General features: G+C 29.3%; 1 protein-coding gene and 1 long non-coding RNA gene across 2 annotated transcripts in view; both read left to right on the plus strand.

Moving 5' to 3' along the window:
- The first annotated feature begins 6045 nt into the window (after positions 1-6045).
- LOC126748627 (apolipophorins) overlaps positions 6046-15634 on the plus strand; it is a 159640-nt gene continuing 150051 nt past the window's right edge. Inside the window, exon 1 of the mRNA XM_050457977.1 lies at positions 6046-6263. Coding sequence (XP_050313934.1) covers positions 6197-6263 — 67 coding nt within the window. The 5' untranslated portion in view covers positions 6046-6196. The remainder of the gene's footprint in view (positions 6264-15634) is intronic.
- On the plus strand, positions 9891-11776 carry LOC126748636 (uncharacterized). Its single transcript, XR_007664785.1, has 3 exons — positions 9891-10436; positions 10673-11160; positions 11402-11776. It is a non-coding gene; the product is annotated as an uncharacterized LOC126748636 (long non-coding RNA).

The raw sequence follows: 15634 nt of genomic DNA on the forward strand, positions 1-15634 counted from the left end.
CCTAGAAAAATAAAAAAAAAGGCCTTTAAATGTCTAAAAAACATAAATTATCGTCAGAAGTCGTAGTCATATTTCACTTGCTTCCAGGCAATTAAAAACACGTTTTTTTTACCGTTCAGGCACTTAAACTAATTTTTATATTCGTCCAGGCAGTTGATATCAATATCTGGAAATCATAAGAAATTACCTTAAATGCCTCGAAAACTAAAAAATGCCTTTAAGTGCCTGAAATACATAGATTATCATCAAAAGTCGTAATAATATTTTACCTTCTTCCAGGCAATTCAAGGAAGGTTTTTACCTTCCATGCATATAAACTAATTTTTATATTCGTCCAGGCATTCGACGTCCATTTCTGGAAACCATATGAAAATGCTTTAAATGCCTAGAAAAATTAAAAAATGCCTTTAAATGTCTGAAAAACATAAATTGTCGTGAGAAGTCGTAGTCATATTTCACTTGCTTCCAGGCAATTAAAGGCACGTTTTTTTTATCTTTCAGGCACTTAAACTAATTTTTATTGTATGTGTAATATGAGCATAAATTGGCGACATTTTAAAATATAAAATACTCAATAATATACAAGTAAAGAGACAAGAAAACATAAAAATCAATATGGCAAAGAACTCCGTAATATACGTTTTATTTCACAAGGCAATCAATAGGAAGCTCTTAATCAATAATAGAATTGATTATTAAGCCTCTAGCGGACTCCTGTGGAACTAAATCCATCCGACAAACAATACAGATCCAAAGCTTACTATAGATTTGACATCTTCAAATCAATTATAACGTTAAATTGATTAGGTTACTATTTATGTTCACGAGAGGGCACTACGTAAAGTTTTTGAATTCTCTCGTAGCTTCACTCTTTCAAATTCAACATATTTCATTGAATGTGAATTAGAGTAAGTATTCGATAAGGATATTCTGATAGTCAAGACTTAAAAATTATTAGGATTAACTTAACTTATCCTACCTTAAACAAGTTTTGATATATTAATATTTTTCAGCGATATGTGCTTTGAATGACCGTTGACTCAAAATAGGGCTACGCGCACGTCTACTCAAAGCGAAATGCCAAAATTACTAATCGATTTGACATATTGTTTTTTTGCCACATGTATCTGTTTAATATAACAGAATTTATAATATATGTATATTTTTGTATATTAAATATTTGCTGTCACTATGAATTTTACATTTCGTTCATTCATTGTCAACGTGAATTTGGTTGAGTCGTGACGTTTCTTTGTTTCTCAAGAGAAAATCGTTTTTTTCCCTTAGCGACTCATATTTTTCTTATAAAGCATGCATTAGGGTGACAAGAGGGTGACGGGATAAAATGATGCAACCCTATAGAGCGAACCGAAAAGCAGAGGAAATGATGGCCAACTTCCGCCTAATTTTGCGTTTGTGTAACAACCACTTTAAGCCAATTTTCCGATTGAGTCTCTCGACAGAATCCTCTAAGGTAATAAATTCTGATAGGTCAGAGAGAATGTAATTTGACGAGTGAATATTTCGGCAGAATTCGCATCCCGAATTGTCTGCTGGCTTACATATACCTTATCCACAGATTCCCCCGGGAAAGTGTACTACAAAGTAATTTGAATATGTTGGAATTCATCGACCTGTGAAAGCTTATTGCATTTGTATGCCATACTTGTCTTTTCGACTTTTTGCCTCGGCAAACATACCTTGTTATTTTTCATGGATTTCTTACGGATATTAGATCTGTTTCATTAACTTTTAAGGCATTTCGTCCGAAATCTAACGGAAAAGAATGAAATATATCTTCTAGTTTATTAGCCTTCAGATGTGAGTTATATTTTAAACAACTCCTTAATGAAGACCGTTCTAATCACAGAAAGTATATCATAATAGAAATATCTGCATCACCCATCAGAATCAACAAAAAAGAAGTTAACAACGTTTGCATCTATCTTAAAAAGAGAAAAGCACCATGACAAGAAACCATTCCTGGTGAACTTGTCAAGTATGTTTCAGATAAACTCTTAGACAGCAATGTTTCAAATCTACATTAATACTGGCCAGAAGAATGGAGATTGTCATATCTTATACCAATCTATAAAAAGGAAGATAATTATAGAGGTATTGCTGTAATGGGCTTGATTAGCAAGATCTATGGTAAAGACTACGCCGACCACAAAGCTGAAAAACAAGCAGGTTTTAGAGCGGGAAGATCAACAATTGTCTATCTGTTCTGTGTAACACAATTATTTAACAAGATGTCGGAAGTCAACATGGAGGTACCTTTAGTATTTGTTTATCTGAAAAAAGCATACGACAGCTGGTTAAGTTGTAAGAAGCTTTACAAACAGCAAACTTATGAAAACTGTCAAATTAAAATCAAAGCCGCAAATAACATCTCGACTTGCTCCAGATAAAGGACTTAAACAAGGGTGCTGCCTTTTACCAACCCTATTTAAAATATATCTCGAGAAAGTGTTAATGGCATTAAAAAAAATGTTCAAATATAGGTATTCATTCATACACGACCAGATCATTATTGCGCAAGATTTTGATGACATTGAGTCGGAAACTTATTGAGGAATACAAGAAGTGAAGATTGCAAAAACAGAATACCGGATCTTGCAAGGAAGCCAGCAAGACCGAATTTTTAAAAATGATCGAAGGATAAAAAATTGCCAAAAGTTTGAATATCTAGGCGTAAATATTACCAACGATGAAACATTAAATGGTGCCATTAAAGATAGGAATATACAGGGAAGTAAAGCTGTGTTAATGTTAAATAATAGCCTTTAGGACCAAAAAATTATCGTATAACAATATATTCATTATTGTCAAAAGCAGTTAATTGCTTACGGTAGTGACATATGGCCATATGAATTGAAGATTATTCTAATTATTCTAGTCTCATTAAGATTGTTAATTCTAATATACAGAAATGATGTTCCTTTGATAAGGATGTAGTGTTATCCTAATTTTTTGAAGTATTAGGATTACGCTGGAATTCTAAGTAATTCACTCGAGATTTTTTGGTCCCCGGTAAGGATTCAACTGCCTGGAAGACTTCAAGTATTTGATTATTCTAAGCAGTTAAATACTTAATGGCAATTCAAAAGGAAGTACTTCCAGGAAGTAGAAAGTAGTGTGTTGAGCTGTTAGGAGTAATATGAGTAACGTCCACAACTGCCTGGAAGAATCAAATTATTTAAATTCTTCCAGGCAGTTGAAGCCCTATTGTAGCGGTGATATAAAACAGATGTATCGACAAATCAATATTGAGAAGGAATTATTAAAGAATTGTAAATTGAATTGGTAGTAGTATTTGTTAAACAAAGTTTCAACGATATTATTAGTTTTGAGCACAGTTTATAAATGACATAAAACAACTGAAATGGTACGGTTATGTCCAAGGAATGACGTACGAGCGATTGCTAAAACAGATAATGGCGTGGACTCCAAGAAATAGGATATAGAGGAAGACTAAGATAATTTAGAGAGGGAATTGACGAGGAAATAAGACATAAAGACCTGGAAGAACAAGAATCGGAAGACGTCGGAGAACGTCTTAAATCCGATTTGATGAGTTATAACCTTATCTCTCAGATGTTGTTTGTTATGATTTAGACTTTTTGATTATCTCTTTACCAAATAATCTTGGACTCACTTCTTCTCTAATTAGTTCAACAAAATTTGTCCTTTTAAATAAATAATTGTATCAATAATTACTTATAGTAAATGAGTTCCCATTTGTATATCATAAAGTAATTAGCAAACATTAATCTGATATAGAACTAATTTAGCAAAATCAGTTGAGGCTTTCGAATTAAATCTCACTAAATATATGGACCGAGTGATAAGTTTATTTATTTCAAATCTCATTAGTCGAAATGCAAACGAAGTAAACTATTCCGATAAGTAAATTTATAGACAGGGGCGGACTTAGTCTTAATGGTCTATGTTGCATAATATTTACACATATTGCAAAAGTTCATCAAGTCACTTGAGGTGAATTATGAATTTTTCTTCCTTGTATGCCAAGGTGTCTGACTCTCTGTGGGTGCTAAATCTCTTAAAAATTCTTCAAGAGAAGAGAAAACTGAGAAAACGGTTTTTCGATGAAGCTAAAAAGCGATAAAGCTAGGTGAAAAAGCTAAAGCAAGCCAAGAAATACAACTTAAAGAGAAGGTTTTTTATATTATAATTGATCTACATAGAAATATCCCTGTCTTTTACGATGATTTGTCACCCTTACATCAACTACCCGTTGAGTTTAAAATTAAGACGTAATTGACATATGCTATAACGGCTTCACGAACTAAGCTTTAGGTCTGATGATGTTGTTAAATAGAGCGAAACGTGTGTAAAATATTGGATGTGAACTTTGACTTTCAGACTTCCTGTTTTCACTCAAGCACTACTAGGTTACTCTGAATATGAGTTTTAGCATTATTAATCATTCTAATCATTGTAATTGTTATTATCATACATTAAGGGTACCCAGGGTTTATCATCTTTTTCTCCTATTTGTTCTGGACCATTTTTTATTCTTTATGCATCCTAGATATTTATGTAAAATCTGCATTGTTGTGACGAATTCATAATGAGTTACTTATTTTATTAGGTATTACGTCACTTGTAAAAATCAATTAAGAAAATACTAAAATAATGATATAATGAATTATAGATTTGAGTTCATATTTATTTTAAATACGTGAATATGTCTATTTTCTTGTTCTTTTAATTTTTTGAGCGTGTGAGATAGTATTTTCTAAATTGATTTTTGCAAGTGACGTAATACCCAATAAAATAAGTAACTCACTAAAAATTTATAACAAAATTACGAAAAAAAAGGTTGGTTAGGATATTTCGTCAATCAGGAAGTAAAAAAAAAAAAAAAGAATGGTACTGCCGACACGTGTTTCTACTTATTGGCTTCTTCTTTTTCTATTTTCATGATCATCATTATCATCATAATAATTATTGTTGAAGAAGTAGTGTAGAGTCCATACTTGCAGTGGAGTTAATATGTCAATGGGTAACTAAAAATGCTTCGGTCATCCTCCACTAAATTTATTTATAAATTATTTATTCTACATGTTTCAGACATATAACATGTCCATCATCAGGGATACAAATTGAAGGTTTTCATCAATACATATAAAAAGGTATAGTGCCTCTGGCAAGGTCAAAAGGTTAAAATCACTAACAATGAATAAAAATGGCATATTAGGATGCATGAGAAAGGGACTAAAACTGGATCTACAAAAACATTAAAATTAAACACAGTGTTGTAATCATGTGATTTTAATGTTTATGTAGATCCAGTTTTAGGCCCATTCTCATAATATGCTATTTTTATTCATTGTTAGTGGTTTTATCCTTTTGACCTTGCCAGAGGTACTATAGCTTTTTGTATGTATCGACGAAAACCCTCAATTTGTATCCCTGATGATGGACGTGTTATATGTCTGAAACATGTAGAATGAATAATTTTTAAATAAATTTAGTGGAGGATGACCGAAGCATTTTTAGTTACCCAGTGAAAATAATTATTATTATCATATATGAAGGGTATTCAGGGTACATCATTTTCCCCTCTTATTTTTTTTCGATTTTCTGTTTTTTGTACATCCTTGAAATGTAAAAACAAATTTACAAAAAAAATTAGTCGGTCAGTTAGAAAGCAAAAAGACAAGATGGTACTTGCAGACACCTGTTTCTGCTTATTAGCTTCTTTCTCTATTTTTCAACAAATTGGGTGTTCGGTTCTGTTGGTGCTCCCTTAGGCATTTCATCCTTATTTTCTATTTAGTTTCCCGTTGCCTTGTCCTGAAGAAGCCATTAAGCAGAAACACTTAACTTTAATTTTTTTTTCTATTTATTCCCGACTGACGAAATATCCTGATAACTGAAGTCATTTTTAAATCTTTAATATAAATGAACTTATCCGAAGTCCGCTCCTGTAATGTTAAGACCATTTACTCAATAACAGCTTGTAATAACCTATTGAACCCGAGATAAGAGTATGTCATAGTAGGATCTTAAAATGACCCTAATCGTTCCGCTACCAGATTACGATTAGCTCGTATACGTCAAAATTAAGCAATCGACCTTTTTTTTTAGTGTGGTCTTTCACGTCACATAGTGCATCAACTCTCGAGTTAGTGGAAGTTCTCGTTAGTGTACACATGAGTTAAGAAAAATGAAAAAAATTGTGTTTTTGGGGCTTTTATTGAAGCTCCTTGTGGTGTTAAACGCCCAACATGCCAGTAAGTAACTTTGAATTTGTTCACGTATTATAGGGCATAGTAAGGTTTTATTAAAAGTGGCAACAATTGAATATCCGGTAATGAACATGATTTAAATATCATTGAGCCATGTCCGTTATATATATTTTAACTGCTTTATAGCATTTTAGAACATCATGTGCAATAAATATATATTCAATATGTGCTGTATGTATCTAATTCAGCAATGTTCATTATTTAAGAGAAAAACTGTTCACCTATATTAAGCTGTACAAATTCAGACTTACGGTCATTAAAACCTAAAAAGAAATGACAGAAAAGTAGAGAAAATATTTTCAGGAGGTTCATGTGAATATTCACGGAATATCAGTTAAAGTTATCATTGAGTTTGTCGAATTTGATGCAGTGAAAAATCTCTCTTTAACTCGTGTTTTTCTTTGAAGATGAACCACTTGAAAAAATGTCAACCTCTTTTTCCTTCCAGTTATTTTTTTCCAAGATCGCCACCAATCGCCAATTTAAATTTCGGGGAAAAAAACTAAAAACTAATTTTAAATAATTAAAAAAATACCTTGTCCTTGGCTAATAATACCAAGGGAATTTAGTTATACTGTTAGTGAGGCCTCTTAATAACGCATGCAGAAAAGCCCTTTATCAAGTTATTTTTAGGTCCAGACTGAACTTACATCAACACGAGACTTAATACCAACATGTAGTTTATTTATGCATATACAAGTAACATTTATATGCATTCAAAAAGATATATACCTTCTTCTTCGGCCATAAAGAACCGACAATATTTTTAGTATAGGTAGATGCTAGCTTTATGGCGCACAAGGGAATAGTTAAAACCGAATATTTAAGCGCATCTTTGGTTTTCTTTTCTGTCCTTAATATGCGATATTCATGAGTTAAGAAATGGTGAAATATGAAACATTCCCGGGGCAGAATAAAATTGAATCGCGCCCAATTTAACGTATAAACAATTTTCGCGGGAAAGGAAAAAAAAATATAGCGTTAAATGCTGAAACCCGTATGCGAAATAAAGCTCCGCAGGATATTTTATAATTAATTTCGATTTACCAGTTATATCTGGGGGTTTATGTGATTTAATGCTAAATTAAACCATTTTACCTTAAGCCATATTTCTGTTGTAATATTCTTACGTCCTCAAAGGAAATAACTGCCTAGAAGTAACCAGTAGGTTGTTTTAGATATATTTATTTAAAAATAGATAAAACTGAATTCAAAATCCTTCTCTAATGTGCCTCTGTATGTCTGGAAAAAAATCAAAATAACCCTGGAAAGTGTGAAAAATTACTTTCTCGAAGTAAACAAAAATTTCTACAAATATATTGACTTTTCTGGAAAAATTAAAACTGACTTCAGATGCCTGGATGCTAACAACATAGATTTGAAATACCTCAAATAAAGTAAAAATATCAAATATGCCTGATTTGTCTACAAAAAGTGAAATTGATTTTAAATTCCTGTATGTAGCTTGAAAAAATTTATAGTTACTTTAACAGCCAATATATAATCAAGAATAACTTTAAATATCTTGATTTGCCTGAAAATAGTCGAACTGTTTAAATTCTTCATAAAAATTAAATATTAATTTATATCTCTAAAAAAATTGTAAAAACTGATGCCTAGAAGGAAGTGTGAAGTTCAGGAAATAATTGTAAATTGCTTTAAATGTCTTTATCTGGAACAAGTAAAAATTACTTTAACTGCCTGAAAGTCGATAACCTTGGCTCCAGTAATATTAAATTACTTGAAAGAATTTAAAATTTACTTAAAATTTCTGATTGAAATAAAATATAACTTTGTAAGCCTGAAAAAAAGGAAAATGACTTTAACTACTTGGAAGTAAATAAAAATATCTTTTTTTTGTTTTTTTTTCTGGAGAAAATTATGTGCCTAATTATTTACAATACAGACTTGAAATACGTAAAATAAATATAACTTCATGTACCTGAAAAAAGTCAAAAATGACATTAAATACCTGGTAGTGAATAAAAATATCTTTGAAATTATTGGCTTGCCTGAAAGCAATTACATTTGACTTTATGTGCCTGACTGTTAACAACTTAAACTGGAAGTTCTTGAAATTTTTATTTCATGCCTGGAAAAGGTTACAAAATTGCTACCTGAAAGAAAATTAAAATTTATTAGTGTGCCTGGAAAAAACTGAAAATTTTAACTGCTTAAAAATAAACAAAAAAAATACTGTACATAAAGTCAAATGTAATTACTTACATTTGACTTTATGTACCTGATTGTTGACAATATAAAATTAAAATACCTAAAAGAAAATAAAAATAACTTTATGTACCTGAAAAAGTTAAAAATGGTCTCCTAGAAGTGAATTAACTTAAAACTCATAATAAAAACGAACCATTACTTTATATGCCTGACAGGAAATAAAAATTACTTAGTGTCTCTGGAAAGAATTAAAAGCTACTTTAATAACTAAGAAATAATCGAGAATATTTATAAATATCTTGATTTGCTTGAAGCTAGAAATTCAATATTACTTTATGTGCCTGGAAAAGGTTAAAAATTACTGCTTGGAAGGAAATAAAAATTTATCAGTGTGTTAGCAAAAAATTGACATAATTGTGATAAACATTATGTGCCCAAAAAAAGTTAAAAATGAGTTTAGCTGCCTGGAAGTGACTGAGAACATCTTCAAGTATCTTGATTTGCTTGGAAAAAGTAAGACTATCTTTAACTGACTGGAAGTAAAAAAAAATATCAGTTATATTAAATTATTGTTGTAGAATTTAAGGAAGAAGTTGTTTTGTTTATTCCAGATACTGATATATGAAAAAAAATATTTCAAAATTTAGTAATTCTTTTGAAAAATACTAAAATAGGTATCTAGTTAAATTATGTAAGGAATGTGTGTACAAATTTTTGAATTATTGACGTTTTGTGAAATATTGAAAATTCCGAACAAAAATTTTTTTCTCAAAATGTTAACTATTTGATCAAAATCGCTGAAATAGATGTTAAATTATTTAAGGAATGTGTGTACAAATTTTTAAAGTTTTATGTAAGTAACTTTGAGTTATAGACTATTTGTGAAAGATTGAGAATTTTTTTTCCGAAAATTTTGTCTATTTTTTAAAAACGCTGAAATATGTGTCTAACCAAATTAACTAAGGAATTAATTAAGGAAAAAAATTGAATTTTTATAAAATAATTTTTTTATTTATTTTTTGGTTATTTTTCTAAAAAAACTTAAAATAGATGTTCAACTAAATTAACTGAAGAGTCTGTGTATCAATTCTCAAATGTCTTTTTCTGGTTTTTGATTTGAGATTTTTTTAGGAAAAAAATAAATTTTTCAAAATATCTTAATTAAAAATTATTTGAGATTTTTTAGGTATTTTTAAAAAAAAAATTTTTTGTTGGTTTTTTTATAAACGTATTAATAAATTAACTAATTGCCTAACCAAATTAACTGAAGAATCTGTTTACCAATTTTCAAATGTCCTATTTTGTTCTTTTTCCTTTTCTTCTTTGAATTTTTTTATTGAAGACGTCAAAGTTGGGCCAAACGTTTATTCCTTGGGATTGCCTGAAACATACTTACCGTCGTTTTTTTTTTTTTTTTATTTTTTAGAGAGGTTAAAAAAATCTGCAAACAGACACCCCGGGCCGGCCCGGGGTAGTGTGGGGTTGAGGCTTTTTCTAACCCCGACCCACTAAAAACCATTCCTCTAAGTCAATTCACGGTAAAAGGTAAAAGCACACTGATACATGCTTGGTCAATTTTATTCAGGGAAGCACACTGATAAATGCTTGGTCAATTTTATTTAAGGAAGCACACTGATACACGCTTGGTCAATTTTTCACGGTAAAAGGTAAAAGCACACTGATACATGCTTGGTCAATTTTTTCAGGGAAGCACACTGATACAGGCTTGGTCAATTTTATTCAGGAAAGCACACTGATACACGCTTGGTCAATTTTTCACGGTAAAAGGTAAAAGCACACTGATATATGCTTGGTCAATTTTATTCAGGGAACCACACTGATACAGGCTTGGTCAATTTTATTCAGGGAAGCACACTGATACAGGCTTGGTCAATTTTATTTAAGGAAGCACACTGATAAATGCTTGGTCAATTTTATTTAAGGAAGCACACTGATACATGCTTTGTAAATTTTTCACGGTAAAAGGTAAAAGCACACTGATATATGCTTGGTCAATTTTATTCAGGGAACCACACTGATACAGGCTTGGTCAATTTTATTCAGGGAAGCACACTGATACAGGCTTGGTCAATTTTATTTAAGGAAGCACACTGATAAATGCTTGGTCAATTTTATTCAGGGAAGCACACTGATAAATGCTTTGTCAATTTTATTTAAGGAAGAACACTGATACATGCTTTGTCAATTTTTCACGGTAAAAGGTAAAAGCACACTGATACATGCTTGTTCAATTTTATTCAGGGAAGCACACTGATAAATGCTTGGTCAATTTTATTTAAGGAAGCACACTGATACATGCTTTGTAAATTTTTCAAGGTAAAAGGTAAAAGCACACTGATACATGCTTGGTCAATTTTATTTAGGGAAGCACACTGATAAATGCTTGGTCAATTTTATTTAAGGAAGCACACTGATACATGCTTTGTCAATTTTTCACAATAAAAGGTAAAAGCACACTGATACATGCTTGGTCAATTTTATTCAGGGAAGCACACTGATACAGGCTTGGTCAATTTTATTCAAGGAAGCACACTGATACATGCTTTGTAAATTTTTCACGGTAAAAGGTAAAAGCACACTGATACATGCTTTGTCAATTTTATTTAAGGAAGCACACTGATACATGCTTGATCAATTTTATTTAAGGAAGAACACTGATACATGCTTTGTCAATTTTTCACGGTAAAAGGTAAAAGCACACTGATACATGCTTGGTCAATTTTATTCAGGGAAGCACACTGATACAGGCTTGGTCAATTTTATTTAAGGAAGCACACTGATACATGATTTGTCAATTTTTCAAGGGAAAAAATTGCACATTTATACATGCTTGGTCAATTTTATTCAAGGAAGCACACTGATACATGATTTGTCAATTTTATTTAAGGAAGCACACTGATACATGCTTTGTCAATTTTTCACAATAAAAGGTAAAAGCACACTGATACATGCTTGGTCAATTTTATTCAGGGAAGCACACTGATAAATGCTTGGTCAATTTTATTTAAGGAAGCACACTGATACATGCTTTGTCAATTTTTCAAGGGCTTCAGCTCATTTTCTATATGTTAGTTAGTTAATTCAAGTCAAGTCACGTCAAGTTATAATATGTTTAAATAAGATAAATAAACTGAAAACATAGTTTTTAAAATCTAAAAATGGCGCTTTCAAATTATGAAAATTAACATATCAAACGAAATTTATACATCACAAATATCTTTGCTGCTTATCTACCATTGGATATTAATTCCTTTAGATTTGATTAAATTTAAGTCATAAAAATCCGTATATCAATTATAATATGAAGAGCAAGCAATTTCAATAAGGAAATTTAACGCATAAATTTCCTATAGAAGACCCCCAAGATTTTAATAAATTCTAAGTTCCCTTTTTATAAAATTTAAAGTTTGAAGTGCAGATTTAGCGAATAAATCTACCAGTACATATTTTGTTTATTCTTTATTAGAACCCCTCATAATAATGTTTAACTATCGTGATCTTTTTAAAGTAGAGATTTAGCAAATAAATCTGTTTATCACGGAGAGAAATTTTCATAAAAAGGAAATTTAACGAATAAATTTCCTATAGAAAACCCCCAAGATTTTAATAAATTCTAAGTTTCCTTTTTATAAAATAAGTTTGAAGTGCAGATTTAGCGAATAAATCTGCTTATCACAGAGAGGAATTTTAATAAAGAGGAAATTGAACGAATACATTGCCCACAGAAAACCCCAAGATCTTAATAAATTCTAAATTTATTTTTTTATAAAATAAGTTTGAGGTGCAGATTTAGCGAATAAATATGCCAGTACATATTTTGTTTATTCTTTATTAGAACCCCTCATAATAATGTTTAACTATCGTGATCTTTTTAAAGTAGAGATTTAGCGAATAGATTTGTTTATCACAGAGAGAAATTTTAATGAAGAGAAAATTTAACGAATAAATTTTCTATAGAGAACCCTCAAGATTTTAATAAATTCTAAATTTATTTTTTATAGAATAAGTTTAAAGTGCATATTTAGCTAATTAGAGAGAAATTTTAATAAAGGGGAAATTTAACGAATAAATTTCCTACAGAAAACTCCCAAGAATTTAATAAATTCTAGGTTCCCTTTTTATAAAATAAGTTTGAAGTGCAGATTTAGCGAATAAATCTGCCAGTACATATTTTGTTTATTGTTTATTAGAACCCCTCATAACAACGTTTAACTATCGTGATCTTTTTAAAGTAGAGATTTAGCGAATAGATTTGTTTATCACAGAGAGAAATTTAAATAAAGAGGAAATTTAACGAATAAATTTCCTATCCCCCCTTGAAAAATATTTAAATATAACCCCATAAATAAAAGATGAAAGCACCAGTCGAGGGTAGCAAGATCCTTTGTAGAAACTGATTTTATCGTGTTTTTATTTATACGTTCAGCCCTTTATTACTTTTATTTAATTGTGAATTTAGCGAATAAATTCACAAGAAATTTTTGGGAAAAATATTAAAGTTTAAAAAAAAAAAATTTGACCCCCTTATTAGTTTGGCTTGAATGTGAATTTAGCGAATAAATTCATCGGAATATTTTGACAAGAGAATATGAAAATTTTATTTATATGTTAAAATTTATATGTTAGTTTAAAAAAAAATTAGAATTTATTGAAGTTTGTAATTGTTTTTATAACCCCTTATTGTGAATGCGAATTTAGCGAATAAATCCACAAGAAACTTTTGAGAAATAAAAATTTGTTAAACTGTTTCACTCTTCTTAAAGGTGGAAATTTAGCGAATAAATTTCCCTAAATAACATTTAGTTTAAAAAAAAAATTAGAATTTATTAAAATCAGTAATTGTTTTATAACCCCTTAATGTAAATGCGAATTTAGCGAATAAATCCACAAGAAACTTTTGAGAAATAAGAATTTGTTAAACTGTTTCACTCTTTTTAAAGGTGGAAATTTAGCGAATAAATTTCCCTAAATAACATTTAGTTTAAAAAAAAATTTAGAATTTATTAAAATCCGAAATTGTCTTATAACCCCTTATTGTGAATGCGAATTTAGCGAATAAATCCACAAGAAACTTTTGAGAAATAAGATTTTATAAAACTGTTTCACTCTTTTTAAAGATTGAAATTTAGCGAATAAATTTCCCTAAATAAAATTTAGTTTTAAAAAAATTTAGAATTTATTAAAACCAGTAATTGTTTTATAACTCCTTAATGTGAATGTGAATTTAGCGAATAAATCCACAAGAAACTATTGAGAAATGAAAATTTGTAAAATTGTTTCACTCTTCTTAAAGGTGGAAATTTAGCGAATAAATTTCCCTGAATAACTTTTAGTTTAAAAAAAAAATAGAATTTATTAAAGTTTGTAATTGTTTTTATAACCCCTTAATGTAAATGCGAATTTAGCGAATAAATCCACAAGAAACTTTTGAGAAATAAGAATTTGTTAAACTGTTTCACTCTTCTTAAAGGTGGAAATTTAGCGAATAAATTCACCTAAATAACATTTACTTTAAAAAAAAATTTAGAATTTATTAAAACCAGTAATTGTTTTATAACTCCTTAATGTGAATGCGAATTTAGCGAATAAATCCACAAGAAACTTTTGAGAAATAAGAATTTGTAAAACTGTTTCACTATTCTTGAAGGTGGAAATTTAGCGAATAAATTTCCCTAGAAAACATTTAGTTTAAAATAATTTTAGAATTTATTAAAATCCCTCATTGTTTTATAACCCCTTAATGTGAATGTGAATTTAGCGAATAAATCCACAAGAAACTATTGAGAAATGAAAATTTGTAAAACTGTTTCACTCTTCTTAAAGGTGGAAATTTAGCGAATAAATTTCCCTGAATAACTTTTAGTTTAAAAAAAAAATAGAACTTATTTCCCTGAATTACTTTTAGTTTAAAAAAAAAATTAGAATTTAATAAAGCTTGTAATTGTTTTTATAACCCCTTAATGTGAATGCGAATTTAGCGAATAAATTCACAAAAAACTTTTGAGAAATGAAAATTTTTAAAACTCTTTTACTCTTTTTGAAGGTGGAAATTTAGAGAATAAATTTCCCTAAATAACATTTAGTTTAAAAAAAATATAGAATTTATTAAAATCCCTCATTGTTTTATAACCCCTTAAAGTGAATGCGAATTTAGCGAATAAATCCACAAGAAACTTTTGAGAAATAAGAATTTGTTAAACTGTTTCACTCTTCTTAAAGGTGGAAATTTAGCGAATAAATTTCCCTGAATAACTTTTAGTTTAAAAAAAAATAGAATTTATTAAAGTTTGTAATTGTTTTTATAACCCCTTAATGTGAATGCGAATTTAGCGAATAAATCCACAAGAAACTTTTGAGAAATAAGAATTTGTAAAACTGTTTCACTCTTTTTAAAGATTGCAATTTAGCGAATAAATTTCCCTAAATAAAATTTAGTTTTAAAAAAATGTAGAATTTATTAAAACCAGTAATTGTTTTATAACTCCTTAATGTGAATGTGAATTTAGCGAATAAATTCACAAGAAACTATTGAGAAATAAAAATTTGTAAAACTGTTTCACTATTCTTGAAGGTGGAAATTTAGCGAATAAATTTCCCTGAATAACTTTTAGTTTAAAAAAAAAAATAGAATTTATTAAAGTTTGTAATTGTTTTTATAACCCCTTAATGTGAATGCGAATTTAGCGAATAAATCCACAAGAAACTTTTGAGAAATAAGAATTTGTAAAACTGTTTCACTATTCTTGAAGGTGGAAATTTAGCGAATAAATTTCCCTAGAAAACATTTAGTTTAAAATAATTTTAGAATTTATTAAAATCCCTCATTGTTTTATAACCCCTTAATGTGAATGTGAATTTAGCGAATAAATCCACAAGAAACTATTGAGAAATGAAAATTTGTAAAACTGTTTCACTCTTCTTAAAGGTGGAAATTTAGCGAATAAATTTCCCTGAATAACATTTACTTTAAAAAAAAATTTAGAATTTATTAAAACCAGTAATTGTTTTATAACTCCTTAATGTGAATGCGAATTTAGCGAATAAATCCACAAGAAACTTTTGAGAAATAAGAATTTGTAAAACTGTTTCACTATTCTTAAAGGTGGAAATTTAGCGAATAAATTTCCCTGAATAACTTTTAGTTTAAAAAAAAAAAAGAATTT

Source organism: Anthonomus grandis, chromosome 22 (genome assembly GCF_022605725.1).
Source record: "Anthonomus grandis grandis chromosome 22, icAntGran1.3, whole genome shotgun sequence".
Classification (NCBI taxonomy): domain Eukaryota; kingdom Metazoa; phylum Arthropoda; class Insecta; order Coleoptera; family Curculionidae; genus Anthonomus; species Anthonomus grandis.